At 45.4% G+C, this 26,156-nt stretch overlaps 1 protein-coding gene across 1 annotated transcript in view; it reads left to right on the top strand.

Annotated features, from left to right (window-relative positions):
* The window catches only part of rnf122 (ring finger protein 122), a 44,398-nt gene extending 20,020 nt beyond the window's left edge, over positions 1–24,378 (top strand). Inside the window, exons 3-7 of the mRNA XM_033013744.1 lie at positions 11,004–11,050; positions 12,395–12,410; positions 12,987–13,037; positions 14,019–14,102; positions 22,785–24,378. Coding sequence (XP_032869635.1) covers positions 11,004–11,050; positions 12,395–12,410; positions 12,987–13,037; positions 14,019–14,102; positions 22,785–22,899 — 313 coding nt within the window. The 3' untranslated portion in view covers positions 22,900–24,378. The remainder of the gene's footprint in view (positions 1–11,003; positions 11,051–12,394; positions 12,411–12,986; positions 13,038–14,018; positions 14,103–22,784) is intronic.
* Positions 24,379–26,156: the final 1,778 nt, after the last annotated feature.

The following is a 26,156-nucleotide window of genomic DNA, read 5'->3' as shown; positions in this document are numbered from 1 at the left end:
GGGATAGGCTGGGGAGGGGCAAATGTTTGGCAGAGGCAGTATAATGTGATAAATGTGAGTTATCCATTTTGGTGGCAAAAAAAGGAAAGCAGATATATCTAAATGGTGGCAGACTAGGACAAAAAGGGGAGATGCAGTGAGACCTGGGTGTCATGTACACAGTCATTGAAAGTGGGCATGCAGGTGCAGCAGGCAGTGAAGAAAGCGAATGGTATGTTAGCTTTCATAGCAAAAGGATTTGAGTGTAGGAGCAGGGAGGTTCTACTGCAGTTGTACAGGGTCTTGGTGAGACCACACCTGGAGTATTGCGTACAGTTTTGGTCTCCAAATCTGAGGAAGGACATTAGCCATAGATGGGAGTTCAGAGAAGGTTCACCAGACTGATTCCTGGGATGTCAGGACTGTCTATGAAGAAAGAATGGATAGACTCTGGTTTATACTCTCTCGAATTTAGGAGATTGAGAGGGGATCTTATAGAAAACTTACAAAATTCTTAAGGGGTTGGACAGGCTAGATGCAGGAAGATTGCTCCCGATGTTGGGGAAGTCCAGGACAAGGGGTCACAGCTTAAGGATAAGGGGGGAAATCCTTTAAACCGAGATGAGAAGAACTTTTTTCACACAGAGAGTGGTGAATCTCTGGAACCCCTGCCACAGAGGGTAGTCGAGGCCAGTTCATTGGCTATATTTAAGAGGGAGTTAGATGTGGCCCTTGTGGCTAAGGGGATCAGAGGGTTATGGAGAGAAGGCAGGTACGGGAATACTGAGTGGATGATCAGCCATGATCATATTGAATGGCGGTGCAGGCTCGAAGGGCCGAATGGCCTACTCCTGCACCTATTTCTATGTTTCTATGTTTCTATGTACCTGTGGCGTTACGTTCGTTTGTTGACCAAATGCACAAGAACACAAATCGGAGCAGGATGTGGGCAGGTACATGGATAGGGAAGGTTTAGAGTGATATGGGCCAAACGCAGCCAGGTGGGACTGGTTTAGTTGGGGGTATCCTGGTCAGCATGAGCTAGTTAGGCTGAGGGCCCGTTTTCCTACTGCTTGACTCTGAGTGGACCAGCAGATCCCTCCAAGCCTGCCCTACCATTTAATACAATGGTGTCCAGCTTAAACCCCGTGTCAGTTCTTCAGAAGCCTCAATTGTTCAATCTTTCAAATATTTACCTATTCCCATTCAAATATGTCTAGTGAACCGGCCTTCACCACCAGCCTTAGGGTCAGAGAATCCCTGCAGCTCACTACCCTCAGAAAGAAAGAATTTCTCAGCACTTCAGTTTTACACGATGGTCTTATAACTATAATGCCACCACGACCTTCCCCATGAAGAGTTGTTTCTCAATCTGTTTCATCTTGAACCATTGTACTTCCTGTGTCTAGCATGGGAACGTGATGTACAGGCTTGTCAAGGAAGTCAACTTCCTGAGATACACAATTGGGCTAAAGGCAGCCGACTGCGATCACATATTCTGGGCTATTTTGGGCTCCTTTGGCAGAAGGTTGCAAAGGGTCAGTTTTGCACTTAAAGCAGTTTTTTCACGTTAAAATAAATAAATGCCTGTAAAATAAATTAAAAGAGTTTGTAAATATATGTTATCTCTGTGTCTACAATGAGTAAACGATGTCAAACTGTCAGTTTACTAATAATAATAATATCTTTTATTGTCATAAGGGCAACGAGATTTGGTATGCAGCTTCCAACCGATGTGATAACATAAAAACTAATATAAATTTGGATTTAGATATCCCGAGAACATGGATTGTAAAAAGAACAGTAAAACAGTCAAAACAGTTTAACAGACTAAAGTGCAGATGTGTCTGCGCGACGAGGCCATCCGAGGGAGACAGTCCAGGGGGGGGGGGGGGGCACTCAGCAGGGCCGGTCAGAGCCGCTACAGCTCTGGGAATGAAGCTGTTCCTGAGTCTGGAGGTTCGGGCGTAGAAGGCCTTGTAACGTCTGCCGGAGGGAAGTAGTTCGAACAGTCCATTACAAGGGTGTGAGGAGTCTTTATGGATGCTGACGGCCTTCCTGAGGCACCGTGTGTGGTAGATGCCCTCCAAGGCTGGTAGCTGTGTCCCATAATCCTCTGCGCTCTGTGGACGACGCGCTGAAGAGCTCTCGTCTCCGCCTCCGTGCAGCTGAGATACCACACAGAGATGCCATACGTTAATATGCTCTCTGTGGTGCAGCGGGGTAGAAGGTTGTCAGCAGCTGTGGGGCAGACCAGTCTTTTTAATGTCCTCAGGAAGAACAGTGTATAAAACAGTGTATAACAGTGTATAAAACTATAAAACACATTTAAAATATAACTGAACAGGTACATGGAAAGGAAAGGTTTAGAGGGATATGGGCCAAATGCAGGCAGGTGGGACTAGCCTAGATGGGCAACTTGGTCGACATGGCAATCACATCAGTGCTGTATGATTCTATGACTGAAGATGGGGGCTTGAGGTTGTATATATTTTATTGAACTTCCCCCAAATGTACACTCTGAGATCTAAAGTGCATTCTGTGCCACAATCTAGTGTTAATAGTGCTGAAGTTCTCCCCATTGACTGACTAGGAAACTTGCTTATGACTGCATGGCTTCATGTGAAACTATTCATATCATAGCCTAACAGTGTGGGGTGCTGGAAATGGAGACCACCACTTTCTGGTTTATAAGGAGGTGGGTAAAGTATTTTGTATAACATCAGGCAAGGGAATAACTGAAAAGGGAAATATTTGTGGGTGTAAGCATCAAAAGCAGAGACGTGAAACTAATCTGAAGCTCTTTTAGAGATAAGACGCAGTGAGACAGGCAGCCTCCACAGTGCTTTATGATGCTATGAAGTGGCACTATTTGAGTTTATTTAACATTGGGAGCACCATGTGTTTGGGGAGAACGTGTCAATGCATCAATTAGTAATAGCAGGGAACTGCAGGTGCTGGTTTATACAAAAAATAGACCCAACATGTGGGAGTAATTCAGTGGGTCAGGCAGCACCTCTGGAGAAAATGGATAGGTGACGTTTTGGTGGGGGCCCCTTCTTCAGACTGATTGAGACGAAGGGACATGGATGCAAGAAAAGAGGAGACAAACTAGGCCTAGCAAGGGATGACCTTATAGGGAGGTTCCATGATAGGCTGCTTGGTGGCTTGGGACGATGGGATCCCAACTGGGACACATTGTTGTAACCTGTGGAACTGCGTAACCGAGCTTTAGTGGGGGGAAGATGGCAGAGGGATTGGGGGGTGGGGGGTGGGGAGTGCTTGTAGAAGTTACCTAAAATTTGGGAGTTCAGCATTCATGTGGTTGTGTTGTAAGTTGTGTGTTGAAATATGAGGTCCTGTTTTTCCAAGTTGCATGTGGCCTCACTGTGTCAATGGTGGCCCAGGGCATAAAGGTCAGTGTGGGAATGGGAAAGAGAGTGGTTCGCAACAGTAGGCCTTTGTGGACCGAATGTAAGTGTACAGCAAAATGGTCGCCGAGTCTGCCCTTGGTCTCGCCAAAATTAGTATTATATTATATTATATAGTATTATATTAGTATTATATTAATGTTGCAAAGATTAGTATTTGACAATCCAGTGTTGAAGAAAGTTTAGGAACACCACTTCACGGGATTGTTCTGTACCTAGCATGTCAGGTGCGTCCATCGATGATAACTCGCCTATCAGCAAGAATGGGAAACAGAATGTCACAGTGTTTATTCAACCAACATGTACCTCTTAAGGCCCTATTATCAGTTCTCTCCCCTGGATCAGTAAAGTTATTGGTTCTTAGTTTCTTGGTCCCCTAAAATATTCCAAATGGAATTTAAACTGGAGGTGGTGGAGGGAGGGCTTAAGCCAGAAGGGTTATTGGGAAGAAAGAGCTACTTTAAATTTAGTTGCATCTGGTTGGGTAACTATAGTTGGGTGGAGATTATTCCATGCTTTAATTGTGCGGGGGAAGAACGAATGCTGTACACATCTGTCTTTGTAGCTGGATCACAAATTGGATCGAATGCCCTCGTCTGCTCCTAATTGGTTTGGGTTTGGTGTAGGTCTTGTAGGTCTTGTATGTCGAGCTGACCATTTAAACCTTTTGTTCTTCTTCAAAGTTTCTTCTTCAAAGTGGTTAGAGGCTCAATTTTGTTCTGTTGGTATTGGCTCATTGTCACGTATATCAAAATACAGTGCCAAATATTGTAATGCGAACTAGCCAGGCAAGTTAGTTTAGTTTATTGTCACATGCACCAACGGCAGTGAAAAGCTTTGTTGCGTGCTATCCAGTCAGCGGAAAGACAATACCTGATTACAATCGAGCTGTTTACAGTGTATTAGAATTATATTATACTTGAGGCATTAGATAATACAAAACACACAAAAATACAGAGTGCAAAATATAGTGTACAGATACACACAAATTACAAATGAAAGAAGAGTAGAAGGATCATAACCAGATAGAATAGGAAGATCTGGAATCCATAGTGCATATAAGAGGTCAGTTCAAGAGTCTGATAAGAGTGTGGATTAAACTGTGCTTGAATTTAGTGGTATGTGCTTTCAAGCTTTTAGACAATAGACAATAGACAATAGGTGCAGGACCAGGCCATTTGGCCTTCGAGCCAGCAGCGCCATTCAATGTGATCATGGCTGATCATCCCCAATCAGTACCCCCCGTTCCTGCCTTCTCCCGATATCCCCTGACTCCGCTATCTTTAAGAGCCCTATCTAGCTCTCTCTTGCAAGTATCCAGAGAACCTGCTCTGCCGCCCTCTGAGGCAGAGAATTCCACAGACTCATAAACTCTCTGTGAGAAAAGCTGTTTCCTCGTCTCCGTTCTAAATGGCTAACCCCTTATTCTTAAACTGTGGCCCCTGGTTCTGGACTCCCCCAACATGGGGAACCGTTTCTGCCTCTAGCATGTCCAAACCCTTAACATTCTTATATCTTTCAATACGATTCCCTCTCATCCTTCCAAACTCCAGAGTGTAAAGCCCAGCCGCTCCCTTCTCTCAGCATATGACAGTCCCGTCATCCCGGGAATTAACTTGTCAACTACAGCTGCACTCCCTCAATAGCAAGAATGTCCTTCCTCAAATTAGGGGACCAAAACTGATTAGGGGACCAAAACTTTTGTATCATTGCTTGAGGAGGAGACTGACTGGGGTGTAAATGGTCCTTGAATATGTTGGCCATTTTCCCGTGGCAGGCCGTGAGGAGTGTATAGGCGGAGGCTGCTGCTTGATGGACTGGGTTGTATTCACAACTCTGCAATTTCTGTGGTCTTGGGCCAGAGCAGTACCATAACAAGCTGTGATAGAAATTGGGAAGATTTATGAAGACATTCTGAATGTGAAAAAAGCGCACCAATGCCTTCTGGAAACGTAGAGGGTTGATGTGCGTTCTTGGCCATCGAGTTCATATGGTTGGGCCAAAACAAATTGTTGACGAGATTTACACCTGGGGACTTGAAGCTCTTGACAATCTCCACGGCACTATTGAGACAGACTCACTTTCCCATTCACCACCCTTCATTCTATGAAAGTGACTTCAAACTGTTACTCTGCCTCAGACTTATGCTGAAATCCCCAGTTTTTAAATTTTTTTATTTTTTTTTTAATAATTATCGTGAAAACATTAAGGACCTGTCCAACTAAAATGACTTTTCAGCGGAATGTTCTCGAACTTCATGCTCGAGGGCACTCGCCTAAAAAGACGCGAGTTGGATCGACCGTCAGCGATGAAACCACGAGCTGGATCGTCCGTCAACACAACACACACACACACACACACACACAACACACACCAAACACATCGCAAAGGCGGGGGCCAGGGAAAGCGGGGGAGCGCTGTCTGAAATTCACACCCGCGATAAACAGACAAGGTAAAAGAGGGCTGGCACAATGTACGGTAAGACATTTAGGGGGGGTGAGGGGTGAGAGAGGGGGAAGAGAAGGGGAGAGAAGGGGAGAGAAGGAGTGGATACACTTCTAAGAAGCCAGACAACTTATCATAACGTTTAGCGGGCATTTAACCTTATCGTTCGGTTTTCCTTGTTCTGAAAACTCCAATGAGCCAATTTAAATGCCCGGTCAGCAAAGGAGATTGCCTACTGCTGCCCTCGACTGCCTAGCGACTCCACTCCACTGCACTACGAGTTCAAAAGAACCATTGCCGACCAATTTTTTCTGGCGGCATATTTTTCAGCATGCTGAAATTTTCCTCGACCAAACTGAGGTCCCGAGTATGCGGGAGCTTCTCTCGAGCATGAAGGAAAGTTCCAGTGACCTCCTAGGACCACGTGTCGGCCATGCTGCTGAGTTTGAGATCGAGCGCAAACTCTTCTAGACTCGCAACTTAGGTCGCCGCAGTGGGACAGGCCCTTTAGCGACGCAAGTGGTGCTGGTTTGCGATGGGCACTGTGACAGACGCACTCACACATCTCTGTCCACCATGCAGCTGGCAAGCTCTTCTTTTGTCTCTACACATGCGTCTTCCATCACCGTCTTCAGTGTTGGCCGTCCCGGGTCATGTCTTCCATGGGTGGGTTCCCACATCACAACCTTGTTCGCTGGCATTTCTGGGTGGCGCTGGCAGTGACCAGCGAGCCTCATCCTTCTCCACCTGATCTTCTCCATCAGTGGTGGAATCTCCCCAGAGAGCTGGGCGTTGGTGATGTGGTCCCTCCAATTGACATTTTGACCTTTTCGGGACATTCGGGACCATCGAGAGACCTGGACAGTGCTCGAATGCGAGTCCATGCCTCACACCCGTACAATAATGTGGTCTCTACGGTTGCATGGAACAATCGCAGTTTGACCCTTAGACATCTGAGCTGTCCAGATTTTCCCCATGTATTCAGGGTTTCCATGCGAGCGCTTTCTTGATGTCATCTCCGAGCTCTGCATCATCGCTCCCAGGTATTTGAAGTCCTCCACTTTTTTGACAGATGCACTGTCACTGGTCTTGAGAGGCTCATAGTCACCAACGTTGAACGGCACTGTACTCCGTCTTCTTGGCATTGAGGTGGAGCCCACTTTCCCGCACTCCGTCTTGACCCTGCCCAGCAGCTCCTGTGCCTCTATAATCTGGTCTGACAGCAGCACGATGTCATCAAGCAATGTCATCGATGTCTGACAAGTTGACTGGCCCGATTCTTCTCGAACGCCTTGGGGTGATTGTGAAGCCGAGGTCCTCATGTTCCTTGAGCGCCTGTCTCATGGCATAATCAAGGATTATCCTTGATTATTATTTGTCTTTTAAACTACAACACAAAATTCTATTCCAATTTTGCTCTTTACCCTCTCCATCCAAATCCTTCTGCCAATATTCCTAGGTCCTGTTAGACCCCATGCTCACTAACCTAATTGACCTCCCAATACCTGCCCCCTGTCTCTCAGTCCGAAGAAGGGACTTGATCAGAAACGTCACCTATTCCACTTCTCCAGAGATGCTGCCTGACCCACTGGTTACTCCAGCATTTTGTATCTACCGCTTATACCTGAAATGTGACAGCTCACCCCCTTGTTCAAAGCTATAATGGTCTAGCTCCTCCCTGGTTATTACTTTTGCCCTTTTGTAACTTCACCTCAAACATTCCACTTTGAGACCTCTGGCATCTTGTTCATCATCCGCACCTTTTTGCCCTATCACGCTTCCAGCATCCCAGTTACATATTCTGCAACTAATCTCTTCATTTTACTTTCCCATGCCCCTCTCTCCATTTTACCCTCACCTGTTTGACCAAGCCAACTGGCCACTTATTCTAATTTTATGATCTTGGAGCACAAGTCCAAATCTCCCTGAAAGTTGCAACACAAGTAGGATGGAGTGGTAAAGAAGGCATATAGTATGCCTGCCTTCATTGATCAGGGCATTCAGGAGGTCACGTTTAAGTTCTATAAGACTTTGGTTAAGCCGCATTGAAGCATTGATTGCAGTTCTGGTCGCCCCATTACAAGAAGGATGTGGAGGTTTTGAAGAGGGTGTAGAAGAGGTCACCAAAATGCTGCCTGGTTAGAGTCTATCAGCTAAAAGGCTGGACAAAATGGAGCGTTGGAGGCTGAGGGAAGAGACAGAACCTTCCTCCCAGGGTGGAAAATGTCAAAGACCAGAGGTCATGAGAGGGGAAAAGTTTAAAAGAGATGTGTGGAGCAAGATTTTTTACACAGAGATTGGCAGGTGCTTGGAACGTGCTGGTGTGGAGGTGAAGGTGGAAGCAGAAATTATAGTGATGTCTAAGAGGTTTTAGGATTTGCAGGGAATGAGGGATATGGAACACATACAGGCAGAGGAGATTAATTTAACTTTGACGCATGTTCAGCATAGACATTATGGGGCGAAGATCCTGTTCCTCTGCTGCATGGTTTTATGTTCTGTGACATCTCCTTCATATTACCTGTGTTAAAGACATTCTATGAATATGTGTTTCATCTATTGCTCATCTCCACAAGCTGTTGTGGGCCATGTTATCTTTTGACAGGTAGACCAAAGTATGAGAATTAGCATAGAGTACCATGAAATTCAATAACTTGAAAGGTCAATTATAATACTGAGATGAGGACTGACTGCACGAGCAATTAGATTCACTGCTGTTTTCAAAAGGATGAATGCATGTTAGGTAATTGAAAGAAAATTCCTAGATGAAAGTAGACAAAACTGCTGGAGAAACTCAGCGGGTGCGGGCAGCATCGGTTGGAGCGAAGGAAATAGGCACGTTTCGGGACAAAACTCTTCTTCAGACAGATGTAGTGTGGGGTGTGGGGCGGGAAGAAGAAAGGAAGAGGAGCCAGAGGGCTGAGGGAGAGCTGAGAAGGGGAGGAGACAATAAGGGCTACCGGAAATTGGAGAAGTCAATGTTCATGCCGCTGGGACATAAACTGCCCAAGTGAAATATGAGGTGCTGCTCCTCCAATTTCCGGTGGTGCTCACTCTGGCCATGGAGGAGGCCCAGGACAGAAAGGTGGATTCGGAATGGGAAGGGTAGTTGAAGTGCTGAGCCACCGGGAGATCAGGTTGGTTATTGCGAACCGAGCGGAGGTGTTCGGCGAAACGATCGCCAAGCCTACGCTTGGTCTCACCGATGTAGATCAGCTGACACCTCGAGCAGCGGATGCAATAGATGAGGTTGGAGGAGGTGCAGGTGAACCTCTGTCGCACCTGGAACGACTGCTTGGTTCCTTGAATGGAGTCGAGGGGGGAGGTAAAGCGACAGGATAAAAGTACTGTGTTACTTTCTCAGTTTAGATGCAGAGTCATTGAAGCAATTCAGTGCAAAGGGAGGTGGTGATCAATGTGCAACGTGCAGTACAGTCGTGAGTTCCTCAATCCTCTCAGCTCCTTGCTCTGTGAAAGTCATTAGCCTTCTCACTGTAAATAAGGTCATAAGGTCACAAGTAATAGGGACAGAATTAGGCCATTCGGCCCATCAAGTCTACTCCGCCATTCAATCATGGCTGATATATCTCTCCCTCCTAACCCCATTCTCCCCATAACCCCCTGACACCCATAGTAATCAAAATCTATCTATCCCTGCTTTAAAAATATCCATTGACTTGGCCTCCACACCTTTCTGTGGCAAAGAATTACACAGATTCACCACCCTCTGACTAAAGAAATTCCTTCTCATCTCATTCCGAAAGGAACATCCTTTAATTCTGAGGCTATGACGTCTAGTCCTAGATTCTCCCACTAGTGGAAACATCCTCTCCACATCCACTCTATCCAAGCCTTTCACTATTCTGTAAGTTTCAATGAGATCCCACCTCCTTCTTCTAAACTCCAGTGAGTGCAGGGTCAGTGCTGTCAAACGCTCATCACAAGTTAACCCACTCATTCCTGGGATAATTCTTGGAAACCCCCTTTGGTCGCCTCTCCAGGCCCCAGCACATCCTTCCTCAGGTATGGGTGCCCACAAATTGCTCACAATGCTCTAAATGCGGCCTTTTAGAGCCTCAGCATTATATCCCTGTTTTTGTATTCTAGCCCTCTTGAAATAAATGCTGGCAGATTAACTTTTTGGGAATCCTGCACCTTTGAACCTCTGATTTCTGGATTCTCTTCCCATTTAGAAAATAGTCTACGCCTTATTCCTTCTACCAAATGAATGACTCACACTTTGCTACACTATATTCCATCTGCCACTTCTCTCGCCCACTCTCCAAACCTGTCCAAGGCCTTCTCTGCCCTTCTACCTATTTTGTATCATCCGCAACCTTGGCCACAAAGCCATCGATCCCCTCATCCAAATCATTAATATACACTGTGAAGAGTAGGTGCCCCAGCACTGACTCCTGCAGAACTCCACTAGTCACTGGCAGCCCAACTGGAAAAGGTCCTCTTTATTGCCACTCTTTGCCTGTTACCATCCAGCCAACCTGCTAGTATTGGCCCTTTGATACCAAGGGCTCTCATCTTCCTTGGCAGCCTTAAATGTGGCACCGTAATTAAAGCAGGAAACAAGATCACTGCATTGGCACCACCTACAATGAGCCCTCATTGCTATTCTTTGAGGCTCTCTTCTGCTGTACCCCAAACAGTGTCCCTCACCTCCCAGAGAACGATTTACACATCAGGACCTGCACAGATCCCCTGTCAAAGGATAGCCTTTTAAACTGCTGTGTGTGCCTTTAAGCTATTTTCTTCCATGACGTAATTTGGCTGCAGCAATCTGATTAACTGCTGCCGGGTGCTTTGTCATTCAGCCAAAACTGCAACGTGTGCTGTGGAGGTTGCAGAATTCTGTGATCCTGAATGTCACATAATCCGACATCTGCTCTCTCGTGAGATATCTCTCCAACCCCGATGTACACTAACCTGCTTCAAATGTTATATATACTATTTCATATGCACATAAATGCTTCGACACAAGTCAAGTCAAGTCAAGAGAGTTTATAGTATTGTGTCCCAGATAGGACAATGAAATTCTTGCTTCTTGCAAATTCCTGCAAACTGTATAAGTGTAATGGTTTCAAAATTGATGATTTCAGCTTCTTGGTGTTTAACCATCTGGTTGTTTCCTTTCAGCAAACTCCGCCACCAAGCACAGAATGAGAGATATGGATACAAAGAGGGTAATAACAATGAGAACTCGCCTTACGATACTGCTCGAAGCTGCAACCACATTTACTGATTACACTGGAGGCACAAGGGAAGAAATGTAGATGCATGGGATATATCGGCTTTCAAGATTTATCAACTTCCCGAATTTGTTTGATTTTGTTGAGCCATATTTGGCTCCTCCGTTCTTCAACCTTTCTGGGCTGTTGGATAAAATCACTAGGTGCTGGAGAAACTCAGTATCTGAGGGGGGAAATGGACAGATGATGTTTTGAGTCGGGACTGAAGAAGAATCCTGGCCCAAAATGTTGGCAGTCCAGTTCTCTCTGCAAAAGCTGCCTGACCAGCAGAGCTCTTCCAGCAGGTTGACTTATGCTAATTAAATTGCAGCTTTTGTGCCCAAGCCTCAGATCCCATTTAGATGCTCCATGTATATTACGAACAGAAACAAGGATTTGCAGATGCTAGTTTACAAGAAAGTCACAAGGTGCTGGAGTAGCTTAACAGGTTTGGCAGCATCCATGGAGAAGATGGATAGCTGATGTTTCAGTTCAGTCGGAGAAAAGACCCGTCTAAAAAAAAATCACCTGTTCATATTCTCTAGAGATGCTGACTGACCCACTGACACCAGCACTTTGCGTCTTTCCATGTAAATTACTACCTGAACTACCTAAATTACCACTAATTTGTAATCCCTTAAAGCACTGAAGGGGCTTCATAGGATCTTTGAAAAATGATAGAGCATCCACTATCTCCATCACCTCTTTCAGAACTCTGGGATGTAGATCGGTGGGATTTATCAGCTTTCAAGATGACCAATTTGTCTAACTTGTTATTTTTTTTAACAATACTTGACTCAGTTCTGCAGACTTTCTTGACTGTTGCTTCTTTAATATATGGCAAATATTTTGTGATTTAGATGAAGAGAAACATAGAAACATAAAAAATAGGTGCAGGAGTAGGCCATTCAGCCCTTCGAGCCTGCACCATCATTCAATATGATCATGGCTGATCATCCAACTCAGTATCCTGTACCTGCCTTCTTCTCTCCATACCCCCTGATCCCTTTAGCCACAAGGGCCACATCTAACTCCCTCTTAAATATAGCCAATGAACTGGCCTCAACTACATTCTGTGGCAGAGAATTCCAGAGATTCACCACTCTCTGTGTGAAAAATGTTTTTCTCATCTCGGTCCTAAAAGATTTCCCCCTTATCCTTAAACTGTGACCCCTTGTTCTGGACTTCCCCAACATCGGGAACAATCTTCCTGCATCTAGCCTGTCCAACCCCTTAAGAATTTTGTAAGTTTCTATAAGATCCCCCGTCAATCTTCTAAATTCTAGCGAGTATATCCAGTCATTCTTCATATGAAGTCCTGACATCCCAAAGAGACACAGCACTTGTTTAATTTTGCAGTCAGTTTATCACTCATATAAATTCTCCTGATTTTGGCTGTTGGCTAGTCTTGTTCTTTTTTTCACTCCTAAATGCACTTCTGGTCTGGTTTTTTTCCGCTTTTCACCAACCTGCTCTTGCTTTTCTTAATCTGCCGTTGCTCAGGTCTAAAATGCTCTCAATCCTCAGAACAACTGCTATTTCCAGCCTCTTAAAATTTTATAAGCCTCTCCCTTATATGGAAATGCTATTTTGAATACAATGTTAATACTATGTTTAGACACTGCAGATTAGATACTTTGCTGTTTGTTTTTTTTGCGACATTACTTTATGGCCTTGTAACTGGGAATGTGGGGCTTTCCATAGACTCGAATCTCAGAATGTGCGGTTACATGTAACCTGATAGCTGTGCTGATAAAGTAGTCTGGTAACAATGTGTATTGTCTGTCGCCTGGTATCTCGGTAGGTGGGGATATCTCTAACCTACTACTTGCAATACCATTACCCAACTGACCAGTAAACATGTTCCTTTCTCTGTTTAGGTTATAACAAGGGGAGATGCAAAGAAGCTAAATTTACATGGGGTAAGTCATTACCAATGTTGGTACATTTGTTGGTTTACGCATAGTGCAGCAATATCTCAGCCGGTCGGGCAGCAATCTCTGGAAGACACGGACAGGTGATGTTTCAGGCTGGGACCCTTCTTCAGACTGAAGTTGAAACTCGTATTTGAAATGTCGCCTATCCATGTCCTCTAGTGATGCTGCCTGTCCCGCAGAGGTATAGCCCTATCCCACGGTGAGAGTTCATTCCAAGAGCTCTCCCGAGTTAAAAAAAATCGAACTCATGGTAAGCACGGAGAATGAGCGTAGCGGGTTACGTCAGAGCTCGGGGGACGTCTCTTAGCGCTAACGGCAGGTAAACACGGGAAGACACGCTAACAGCAGGTAAACACGGGAAGACTTGTGAAGATTTTTCAACACGATGAAAAATGTCCACGAGAGCCCCGAGTACTGACGAGTGGCCATTACCATAAATCTCCGAGTACGAATCAGGGCAAACTCGGAGAGCTCTTGGAATGAACTCGTACCGTGGGACAGGGGTTTTATTCTGCGTTATTCTACATTTTGTGTGTTTTATTTTCAATTTAAATGTTATTACAAGGTAATATGTCCATTTGTTTATGTGAGTAAACAGTGTTTTATTTGAATCACAAAGATTACTCTGTATTCAGACATGTTTAAGAAGGAACTGCAGATGCTGGTAAATCGAAGGTAGATAAAAATGCTGGAGAAACTCAGCGGTGAGGCAGCATCTATGGAGCGAAGGAAATAGGCGACGTTTCGGGTCGAGACCCTTCTTCAGACTGATGAGGGGTCTCGACCCGAAACAGCGCCTATTTCCTTCGCTCCATAGATGCGGCCTCACCCGCTGAGTTTCTCCAGCATTTCTGTCTACCTTCTGTATTCAGTCATGTTTGCCTGCCTGACGCTTAGACAGTGCCCTCATTGAATGTAAGAATGGGTTATAGGTTGCACAGGTGAAATGAAATTGTATCAGTGTTTCTATTTTGTTTCTTCCGCAGCACACGGTGCGCTGTTTGCTTAGAGGATTTCAAGATTAAAGAAGAATTGGGAGTGCTACCATGTCAACATGCTTTCCACAGGAAGTGAGTAATCCTTCAGTCAAGCTATTGTAGCATTTGCCCCAGGACCGTGTTTGTGGTGACCTTTAAATCACTGTGGTTGTGCAGTCAGTTACTACCGGAAACTGAAGATCACAGCAAGTGAGTAGTGATGTGGAATATGACGTCGGTTTTCTCCAAAACATTGTCTTCAACAGTAAACCTCATGATTCACATTTAATTAGTTCAGTAATTGTGAGCATTAGCTTGTACTGAAGCTGAATGCTGAGATATGGAAATACCCCGTACCTTACTCCGCAGTGGTCAATAATTACATGCTTCCTGTCTCTGCAATGTTGCATGACCTTTAAAAAAAAAAAAGATACAGATTGCTGAACATCTCAGTGGGTCAGGCAGTATCGCTGGACTACATGGATAGATGACAACTCAGGTCGGGACCCTTCTTCAGACTGATTGTGGAGGGGGGGGGGGGGAGAAAGCTGGAAGAGAGGGAGGGGCAGGACACAGCTTGGCGAGTGATAGGTGGATACAGATGAGGTTTATTTTGTTCAATAAGGAACTGCAGATGCTGGAGAATCGAAGGTAGACAACATTGCTGGGAAACTCAGCGGGTGCGGCAGCATCTATGGAGCGAAGGGAATAGGCAACGTTTCGGGCCGAAACCCTTCTTCAGACTGATGTAGGGTTTTGTACATGAATGTAGGGTTGATTGTAGGTTAGTTATTGTTGAAATTGGAGAATTTAATGTTCAATGGGCTGTAAGCGTCCAATGGAATATAAGGTGCGTTTCCCCAGTTTGCGGGAGGCCTCACTCTGGCAGTGGAGGAGGCCCCGGGGAGAGAGGGTCAGTAGGGAATGGAGAGGAGGCTGGGACACTACATTTATCCACTGCATCACTCACACAGTGTCACGGTACCTGTCCTCAGTCTGACTGCGAAACAAGGTGATTTAACCTCCTCGTACATCGCTACCCTGCCTATTCTCTGCACTGTTTTTTATATCTGTAGTCTCTCACTTCTGTGCCCAGTGATTTGCTCTGTCTGCCACTTCTACACGTGTTTTTTTGTTCAGTATATTCCTTGTACCCAGATACCTGTTTTGTACAGTGTTACACCCCGTATGACTGTGCTTCAAAGTACGTTGATGCAAGGTACATCATTGTTGTAAGTGCTTTGGAAAAGCAGTATAAAAATGCAACTTAGTTAATGTAACTCTTCATGCAGCTGGAACTAACTTCATTCTCTCATGCTGCAGGCTGCTGTAGTGGTTTCAACTTGTATTCCCTGTACCACACTACATGCCCGCACTCGTGTTTCACTCAGTATACGACACAGGAGATTACTGAAATATTTCACTCTATACAATGGCCTACTGTCTATATGGTTTCAGCTGTACTGTGTCAACCTGCCATTACTTGTTTTCTAACAATCTTCCCACCATTGATTCCATCTGCACTTCACGCTGCTAAGAAAAGCAGCCGACGTAAGCAAAGACCTATCCCACCCCAGTCAAACCTCCTTCTCCCAGCTTCCGTCCGGCTGAGGAGACACGGCTTGAAAGCGCACACCACCAGACTCAGGAACAGCTTCTTCCCCTCTGTTGTCAAGCTTCTGAATGGTCCTTCCATAAGCTAGGGTACTGTCCAGTTCACCTCTACCTCAATGAGGACATTGGACTTTGTCTAAGAAACTGACGCCCGTCAACGCTGAGAACTATATTCTGCACTCAGTATCTTCCCCCTTTACTCTACCTATTCTACTTGAATTTGAACCAAGTCATCTATGTAAGGTATAGGGATAGCATGCAAATCAAACATTTTACTGTACCCCAACACATGTGATAATTATAAACCTAACCGTAATTACCTGAAATCAAATACAATTGCAGGTTTAATAGGGTTGTAGTGGTTGGTGAGTCGTAATGCGAATGGATTAGATGGGGCACAATGTGTTAAGTGTGTCCAGGATAGTTTTCTGAAGCAACATGCAGATGGATCTACTAGAAAGGGAGCAACTCTGAACCTTTTCTTGGGAAATGAGGCTTGGTAAGTGACTGATGTGTCAATGGGGGAGGACTTTGGGATCAGTGATCACAGTTCTATTAGTTTTAAAGTAGTTAAGGAAAAAGATTGTACTGGTCCACATGTTAAAGTCCTAAATTGGGGCAAGGCTAATTTTGTTGGCATTCTACAGGAACGTGCAGAGGTTAATTGGGAAAGGTTGTTTTCAGGTAAAGGGGCGCAAACAAGTGGGAGGAATTTAAAAACGAGATTGGGAGAGTTCAGGGCCAGCATGTTGTTATTAGAGTGGAAGCCATTGAGGTTCTGGTCAGGAAAACGAAAGAGGCGTATGTCAGGTACAGACATCTGGGATCAAGCAAATCATGTGAGGAAGAGATAATAATAATAATAATAATAATAATAATAATAATAATAATAATAATAATAATAATATAATAATAATAATAATAATAATAATAATAACAATAATAATAATAATAATAATAATTAATAATAATAATAAGCCTTATTGTCATTGTACTTAGAAATACAATGAAATTAGGAGAGCTGCTCCTGATCAGTGCAACCAAAACAAGTTAAAACAAGACAAAAACACATCCAATTATATCGAATACGTTATTTAACTGCTTGAAATAGTAGATAAATTATATTTATCACACCTAGGTAGAACATTGCACTGGGAGAATATTATTTAAAAAAGAAGAAATATTAGCTGAGTGATCTGTTTTATAGTGGAATGGATGACAGCATCTCTTCATGTCGTGTGGATATTTGAGGAATTCGATGAGTTCTGATGGCCCAGGGAAAGAAACTGTTTAAGAAGGAACTGCAGATGCTGGAAAATCGAACGTAGACAAAAGTGCTGGAGAAACTTAGCGGGTGCAGCAGCATCTGAAACCCAGGATTGAAGAAGGGTTTCGGCCCGAAACGTTGCCTATTTCCTTCGCTCCAAAGATGCTGCTGCACCCGCTGAGTTTCTCCAGCACTTTTGTCTACCAGGGAAAGAAACTGTTCGGACACAAAAATGCTAGAGAAGCTCAGCAGGTGCAGCAGCATTTATGGAGCGAAGGAGATAGGCAACGTTTCGGGCCGAAACCCTTCTTCAGACTGATAGGGGGACTGTTTGTTTTGTCTGGCTTTTGACGCACCTGTACCGCCCACCAGAGGGCAGGGGGTTTGACAGGGTCGTACTTAAGACAGGTGGGCAAAAAGGGGACGAGATATGTAAAGGTGAATCCTAAGGGATTCGATAAGCATATTAAGAGCATAAAAATAATTTTGAACTTCATTAAGACAGACAAGTCACTGGGGGATGACCAGGTATTTCCTAGGTCATTGTGGGAAGCAAGGGAAGAAATCGCAGGGTTTGGGGCAGGGAATTTTGGATCTTTGTTAGTCACAAGTGAGATTTGTGAAGAATGCAGGATGACAAATGATATACCTTGATTTAAGAAGGGCTGCAAGGTGAGCCGAACATTAGTCCCTCAAGGGGTTTCTGAAAGACAGTATCTGTCTGCCTTTGGAAAGGTAATGACCGATCAGGGATAATCAGCATGGCTTTGTACGTGGGAAATTGTGTCTCACAAATTTGAATGTTTTGAAGAGATGACAAAGAGGGCTCATGGCCTTCATCAAGGCCTCAGACAACGTCTCGCAAGGTCAGCTGATCCGGAAGGTGGGGTTGAGGGAGAGATAGCTAAGTGGATGGAAAATTGGCTCGGTGGAAGGTGTCAGAGGGTGGTGGTGGTGGAGGGTTGTCTTTCCATTTGGAGGCCTGTGACCAATGGTGTGTTGCAGAAACTAGTACCCAGCCTCCTGCTGCTTGCCATATTGATTAATAATTTGGATGAGAATATAGATGGCACGGAAATTGGTGGTGTGGTGGAGAGCGAAGAATGTTATATAAGAACTGCAGCAGGATTTAGCCATTGTAGCCTTGCAGCCATTCTCAAATCAGGGAAAAACGTTGGATGAGAACGTACATGGCATGGGTAGCAAGTTTGCAGATGACACAAAAGTGGGTGGTTGATAGTGAAGATGGTTGTCAAAATTGCAGCAGGATCTTAATCAGTTGGGCAGATGGGCAAAGGAAATGGTTGATGGAATTTAATACAGTGAAAGGTGCAGTGCCGCATTTTGGCGCACTAACATGGGCAGAACCTAGAGAATGAATGGTAGGGCTCTGGAGAGTGTTGTAGAGCAGAGTGTTGGAGTACAGGTAGATATTTCGTTGAAAGTGGCATCACAGGCAGACAGGGTGGTCAAAAGGCATTATGGAACATTGGCCTTCATCCATCAGAGCATTGCGTATAGAAATGCACCGCAAGAAATGCAAACACCTGTCCCTTCACCTCCCCCCTCGACTCCATTCAAGGTCCCAAGCAGTCGTTCCAGGTGCGACAAAGGTTCACCTGTATCTCCTCCACCTCATCTACTGCATCCGCTGCTCTAGATGTCAGCTGATTTACATCGGTGAGACCAAGCGTAGGTTGGGCGATCGTTTCACCGAACACCTCCGCTCAGTCCGCAATAACCTACCTGACCTCCCGGTGGCTCAGCACTTCAACTCCCCCTCCCATTCCCAATCCGACCTCTCTGTCCTGGGTCTCCTCCATTGCCAGAGTGAGCAACAGCGGAATTGGAGGAACAGCACCTCATATTCCGTCTGGGGACCTTGCTCCTTATGGCATTAACATAGAATTCTCCCAATTTGGCTAGCCCTTGCTGTCTCCTCCCCTTCCTTATCCCTCTAGCTGTCTCCTCCAAACCCTCCCATCCGCCCACCCTCGGGCTCCTCCTCCTCCTCCCCTTTTCCTTCTTTCTTTCCCCCACCCCCCATCAGTCTGAAGAAGGGTTTCGGCCCGAAACGTCGCCTATTTCCTTCGCTCCATAGATGCTGCTGCACCGCTGAGTTTCCCCAGCAATTTGTGTAGCATTGCGTATAGAAGTGGGAGGCCATGTTGCAGTTGTATAAGATGTTGGTGAGGCCGCATTTTGAGTATTGTGTTCAGTTTTGAGCACCATGTTAGAGGAAAGATGTGAAGCTGGAAAGAGAGAGCGAGATAGAGCTCTTAAAGATAGCGGAGTCAGGGGATATGGGGAGAAGGCAGGAACGGGGTACTGATTGGGGATGATCAACCATGATCACATTGAATGGTGGTGCTGGCTCGAAGGGCCGAATGGCCTACTCCTGCATCTATTTATTGTCTATTGTCTATTGATGCAGAGAAGATTTACGAGGATGTTGCCAGGACTTGAGGACCTGACCTAAAGGGAGAGGTTGACCAGGCTAAGACTCTATTTCTTGGAGCGCAGGAGGATGAGGGGGAATCTTATAGAGGTGTATAAAATCATGAGAGGTATAGTACAGGTAGATGCACAGTGTCTCTTGCCCAGAGTAGGGAAATCGAGAACCAGAAGACATAGGTTTAAGGTGAAGGAGAAAAATTAGTAGGAATCTGAGGGATGACTTTATCATGCAAAAGGTGGTGGGCAAATGGAATGAGCCGCCAGAGGAGGTAGTTAGAAACATAGAAACATAGAAAATAGGTGCAGGAGGAGGCCATTCGGCCCTTCGAGCCAGCACCGCCATTCATTGTGATCATGGCTGATCGGCCCCTATCAATAACCCGTGCCTGCCTTCTCCCCATATCCCCTGACTCCATTGAGGCAGGTATTATTGCAACGTTCAAGAAACATTAGACAGGTACATGGATATGCCAGGTGTAGGTGGATATGGGCCAAACGCAGGTAGGTGGGACTAGTGCAGATGGGACATGTTGGCCGGTGTGGGCAAGTTTTGTCTGTTTCCATGCCGTGTTTGTAATCCTCCAGTCTTCTGGGAAGTGTGTGGAGGAACAGCAGGGAAGTTAATGGACAAATGGGAAGTGCTACATTTTGGGATGTGAAACCATAGATAGTTAGACATACACAATGAATGACATGGCCCTGAGGAGTGTTGTAGAACAGAGAACTATGCACGTTGTTCCCTGAAAGTGGTGACAGAGATAGAAAGAATAGTGAAGAAAGTGAATGACTCACTTGCGTTCATCGCCCAGACATTAAGTACATGAGTCGGGTTGTCATTACACAGCTGTCATTACACATATGGTGGTGAAACTGGAATGTTGTGGTCACTGTGTTACAGGGTGGATGTGATTAAGCTGAAGATTGTGCAGGACAGGATGTTGCCTGGACTGGGGTGCTAGAGTTACAAGGAGAGACCGGATAGATGGGACTCTCCCTGGAGCGAGTAAGGCAGAGGAGTGGCCTTACGGAGGTTATTTTTTAAATCATGAGCGGCATAAATAAGATGGATGATCTTTTTTACCCAGGGGGAGGTGAGTCCAAAACTAGAGAGCATAGATTTAAGGTGAGAGGGGAAAGATATTGAGGGGACCTGAGGGGCAAGTTTTCACTTGGGAGGCTGTGGGTATATGGAACGAGCTTCCATATGAAGTGGTATAGGCAGGTACATAGAACATCGAAACGGGTGCAACACAGGAACAAGCCCTCGTGCCCAGAGTGTCGGTCGCTGAACACGATGCCAAAACAAATTCTTATCCGCCTCCACATAATTCACATCTCATCATTTCCTGCAAATTCATGTGCCTATCAAAAGTCTTTTAACCCCACACAATATATCATTTCTGTCTCCATCACAATCCCCGGGAGCACATTCAAGGCACTCATCACCCTATGTGTAAAAAAAACTTGTTCCACACATCTCCCCACACATGCCCCTTTCACCCTAATGCTACCCTCTTGCCTTTGATATTTTCACACTGGGAAATAGTTATGACTTTCTACCCTATCTATGCCTTTCATAATTTTAAATTCTTCTATCAGATTTCTCCTCAACCTCTTTTGTACAAGAGAAAACAATTCAAGTCAGTCTGACCTCTCCCTGTAGCTGATATCCGCTAATCCCGGCTTCGACCACCCCGGGCCGCGGAGCTTGAACCGGCCCGTTCGCGGAGCTTGGTTGCGCCGCGGGACTGACTACCATCGCCCGGTGGGATAACAACATATCACCTCAACGCAGAGGGAGAATAAGGAGGGAAGAGACAGTGACTTTAAGACTTTTGCCTCCATCACAGTGAGGAGGAGCCTGGTGAACTCACTGTGGTGGATGTTAATTTGTATTTATTGTGTGTTTTGTTATTTATTATTATATGTATGACTGCAGGCAACGAAATTTTGTTCAGACCGAAAGGTCTGAATGACAAATAAAGGAATCTAATCTAATCTAATTCAGTCTGGTAAACCTCCTCTGCACGGGGAATGACCAGAACTGTGATCGATACTCTAAATGTGGCCTAACCAAACTCCTATAAAGCTGCATCATTGCTTCCTGGCTCATGTATGCAATATCCTGACTAATGAAGACAAGCATACCATATGCCCGCTTCAATTAGAATTACAATGTTTAAAAGACAATTAGACAGGTACATGATTAGGAAAGATTTAAAGAGATATAGGCCACATCCATGCAAATAGGATTAGCTTAGCTAAGTATCTTGGTCAGCGTGGGCGAGTTGGGCTGTGTCACTATGAATCCATGACTACCAACCTGCACAAACTGGAGCATCCGGGGAAAACCCACACAGGTACAAACTCCACGCAGACAGCACTGGAGGTCAGAATCGAACCAGGGTTGCTGGAGCTCCGAGCAGCAGCCCCATTATTTGTGTCATTGTGCCACCCCTTGAAATTTTAACTATGATTGTCTCTGATGAAATACGGATTATTTTGGAATATTTCTAACATTTTTATTATTCCCAGGATCTGCATTATGCACTGGCTCTGCCTGGGTACATGTACAAAGATACACTACCTATACTGTATTTTGTACAGTGCAGGCCTTTTGTTGGTGTTTCACGTAGTACACTGCTGAACTGGCTGTACGTAGTCATAAAGATCATAAGGAATAAGATTAAAATTAGGCCATTCGGCCCATCAAGTCTACTCCACCACTCAATCACGGCGGATCTATCTCTCCTTCCTAACCCCATTCTCCTGCCTTCGCCCCATAACCTCTGACACCTGTACTAATCAAGAATCTATCTATCTCTGCCTTAAATATATCCACTGACTTGGCCAAATAATTCCACAGATTCACCATCCTCTGACTAAAGAAATTTCTCCTCATCTCCTTCCTAAACGAACGTCCTTTAATTCTGAGGCTATGACTAGTCCTAGACTCTCCCACTAGTGGAAACATCCTCTCCACATCCACTCTATCCAAGCCTTTCACTGTTCTGTCTGTTTCAATGAGGTCCCCTCTCATTCTTCTAAACTCCAGCGAGTGCTGACCCAGCGCTCATCATAGGCTAACCCTACTAATTCCTGGGATCATTCTTGTAAACCTCCACTGGACCCTCTCCAGAGCCAGCACATCCTTCCTCAGATATGGTGCTCAAAATTGCTCACAATATTCCAAATGCAGCCTCGTAGAGCCTCCGCATTATATGTTGCGTGTTGTACAGTGGCGTGCTGCCTGTATCCAGCGCTTTGTTGCGCAGTGTACAATGGTGTGTTGCCTGTATCCAGTGTTGTGTCACACATTATACAATGGTGTGCTGCCTGTATCCAGTGTTGTGTCACACATTATACAATGGCGTGCTGCCTGTATCCAGCGCCTTGATGCCTGCTCTCACTTTCTGATGTTCTATGGTTTTCCGCAGGTGTCTGGTGAAATGGCTGGAAATCCGCTGTGTCTGCCCGATGTGCAACAAACCCATCGCAGGAGCACCGGAGCAGCAGCAGGCAATCGGCACTCTCCTGGACGAGCTCGTCTAACACGTGTTCAAGTTGGAAGAGCGGAAAGTCAGAGCACCCAGGAATCGAGAGAGCTTGCTAATTTTATTTTGTTGTTAGACTTGTGATGGGAAGTTTTGGAGCGTGAGCAGATCTGAGCCCCACACCATGTGCTGCAGCACCCATGAAGGAGTGAGTTAGGGAGGGGGGAGGGGGGGGGGAACCTCCAGTAAGACCTGCCTTACATCTGCTGAGGAACGGAACGCTTCCAGCCTTTCAGTTTCATGACTAAGCTCCTTAATTGCGAACGGCAGGGAGACTCTTGGTGAGTTGCTGTTCACACAAGCCAAAGGTCCTCGGCCTGTGCTGGCTTTGCCGATCGCCACTGTTGCAACAGTTGAAGAAGCTGCACTTGGGCAACACCGAGGGCGGAGAGGGTCCCCATCCCCACCCCCATCCCCACCCATGCATGTGGACAGGGGTCGGCTTGGAGGTGATGCTTTCCATATATTGATATCTGGCTAGATTCACACGTACATAATATGGCTGGATAAGGCACAAGCAGAAGCATAAACCGACAGAGATCAACGTGCTGCTTCACAGGCACTGCATAGCGAGCACACAACACTGTACTTACACTGCACTTCCTACACCTTGCTGTACACATTGTGCAGCATCTCATGCTGATTCATTCACCTCCCATGATGCAGGGGTCACAATGTGCTTCCTTCATCTCAGACTTACCCAGTGCAAATGGAGCGAGTGCCAGAGCCCAGAACTATTGGCCATAAAGGGCTAGATATAGTGAAATCTGTTTACTATCATTTGTTCAATGTGATTTTCTATATTTCGTACCTGCCAGAGATCATGAGTTGGAATGGTTGTTATAAAAATGCATGCATCTACAGTATTAAACAATTAACTATCACCAAAAACCCCCCACAAAGTGCTGGAGTACCTCAGTGGGTCAGGCAGCATCCCTGGAGGACATGAATAAAGGCCGGACCCGAAACGTCGCCTCTCCATGTTTTCCAGAGATGCTGCTGGATCGGTTGAGTTACTCCACCACTACTTGGTTTTTTTTTGGAGTTTCTTAATATCTACAATGAACCACCACCAACTGCCTGACACCAGTGAAAGATGTCCCTCTCCCTGACAGTTTCATTTAGACTGATACATCTTCTTCACACACGGAATTAAAGGTCTTGGTCAGAGAGACTGTGAGATCAACTGTGCAAGAGGTTTATGCTGTTGCACAGAGCTGGCTGGAAGTGTATTCCTGAGCTCACGAGTAGAAAACGTTTGGAGCCTGGAACATAGTTCACCCTGCAGTTAGTTATCTGCAGTGTTGCACATTCAGGTGAACTCTTCCATAACCATGCAGTGCATTACGTGTCTTTTTGTTACCTACTGGCACGACTGTTTTGTACATATTTTAAATAAACACTTTGAATCCATTCCTTTTACGAAGGATTGAAATGCATTGTAAAATAATTTTAATAAATATTTGCTTCCAGTGTACCTCTCTGTTCTCAGTGTATTTTGCATTGGGTTTATAAACCTACTAGACTAAGTGGGACCCGTTGGGTCTCTGTCACACGCGAGGCCTGGTCCCCCAACGCAACCCGTTCCCCAATGTAATATTCCACCACTCACCCGTTCCTCCAATGCAACCCGTTCCCCAATGCAATATTCCACCACTCACTGGTTTCCCCCAACGCAACCCGTTCCCCAATGCAATATTCCACCACTCACTGGTTTCCCCCAACGCAACCCATCTCCCCAAGGCAATATTCCACCACTCACTCGTTCCCCCAATGCAACCCATCACTTCAAGGCAATATTGCACCACTCTCACATAGCCCTCAACTACGCAGGCACGGCTCATTTCCCCTCATCCACCAGCAATCCCTCCCCCTCCTCTTCACCCTCCCTCTTCTTTCCCCCTCCTCCTCCCCTCCCCAATCCCTCCCTCACCTCTCCCTCCCTCTCCTTTCCCCTACCCTCAGTCACTCCCTCCCTCCATAACTTCCCTCCCTTCCCTCTTATCCCTCTATCCCCCACTCCACACCTCCACCTATGGGGTACTGATTTTAGATGGATAGCCATGATCATATTGAATGGCAGTGCTGGCTCGAAGGGTCAAATGGTCTATTCCTGCACCTATTTTCGATGCTTGAGTATATGGCAATAAAACTCGGCCACTTGATTTTGAAGCATTCATTCATGGTGGAGGTCTAATGTAGCCATAGAGTGATACAGTGTGAAAACAGGCCCTTTGGCCCAACTTGCCCACACCCGCCAACGTCCCAGCTGCACTACCTGCTTTTGGTCCATATCTCTCCAAACCTGTCCTATCCATATATCAGTCTAACTGTTTCTTAAATGTTGGGTTAGTCCCTGCCTCAACTACCTCCTCTGGCAGCTCGTTCCATACACCCACAAACCTCTTGTGTGGAAAAAGTTACCCCTGAGATTCCTATGAAATCTTTCCCCCTTCACTTTAAATCTGTCCTCTGGTCCTTGATTCACCTACTCTGGGCAAGCAACTCAGTGCATTGACATGTATGTTTCTAATGCGTTTTACATTTCTCGAAAGTAACGCTTCCACAAGCATATACCCCCTTTATTAATGTCATGGTTTGATGATTCTAAATTCAAATCAAAATGAAACAAACGTCAAAACGAGAACGCATACTTTCAAAATACCGAGCAAAACATAATTTGTATGACTTTGCAAAATCAGGAAATGTTATGATTATTCCTTGTCCCTTTTTCCAACTACAAACAAAAAAAACTAGCACTTGAAATGATAACACATTTCATATAACACATTTAACAAGTTTTTTTGTAAAATTTTCTGTACCGTGAAAGGCACTGGCGTCGATCCGGGAGGGTAGGGGGTACGGGATATATCCCCCCACTTTGTGAGGTGGGGGATGGGCTGTATTATTATCCCCCAGTTTTTGGAGGTTGAGCAATAACACAAATAATAATCACCTGCTCTTAAAAATACTTCAAACAAAAAAACATTGAAATCATACTTCTACAATGCACTAAAACATGATTTTATTACATTAAATTTCAATAAGTCCCTCTCGTGGGAGGGGGGCACCCCCCTCCCCCCATTCGGACGCTCCACTCCCTCGCCGGGTACCCCCAAGGCCGGTGATCAGTCCCCCCACATTCAAAACTGCCCCGGGGCCGCTGAGATAGACACTGAAGAAGGGTCTCGACCCGAAACATCACCCATTCCTTCTCTCCAGGGATGCTGCCTTTCCCCCTCAGTTACTCCAGCT

The sequence above is a fragment of the Amblyraja radiata genome, chromosome 39 (assembly GCF_010909765.2).
Source record: "Amblyraja radiata isolate CabotCenter1 chromosome 39, sAmbRad1.1.pri, whole genome shotgun sequence".
Classification (NCBI taxonomy): Eukaryota; Metazoa; Chordata; class Chondrichthyes; order Rajiformes; family Rajidae; genus Amblyraja; species Amblyraja radiata.
The sequence above is the reverse complement of the archived record's forward strand: the minus strand, read 5'-3'. Positions and strand labels throughout refer to the sequence as shown.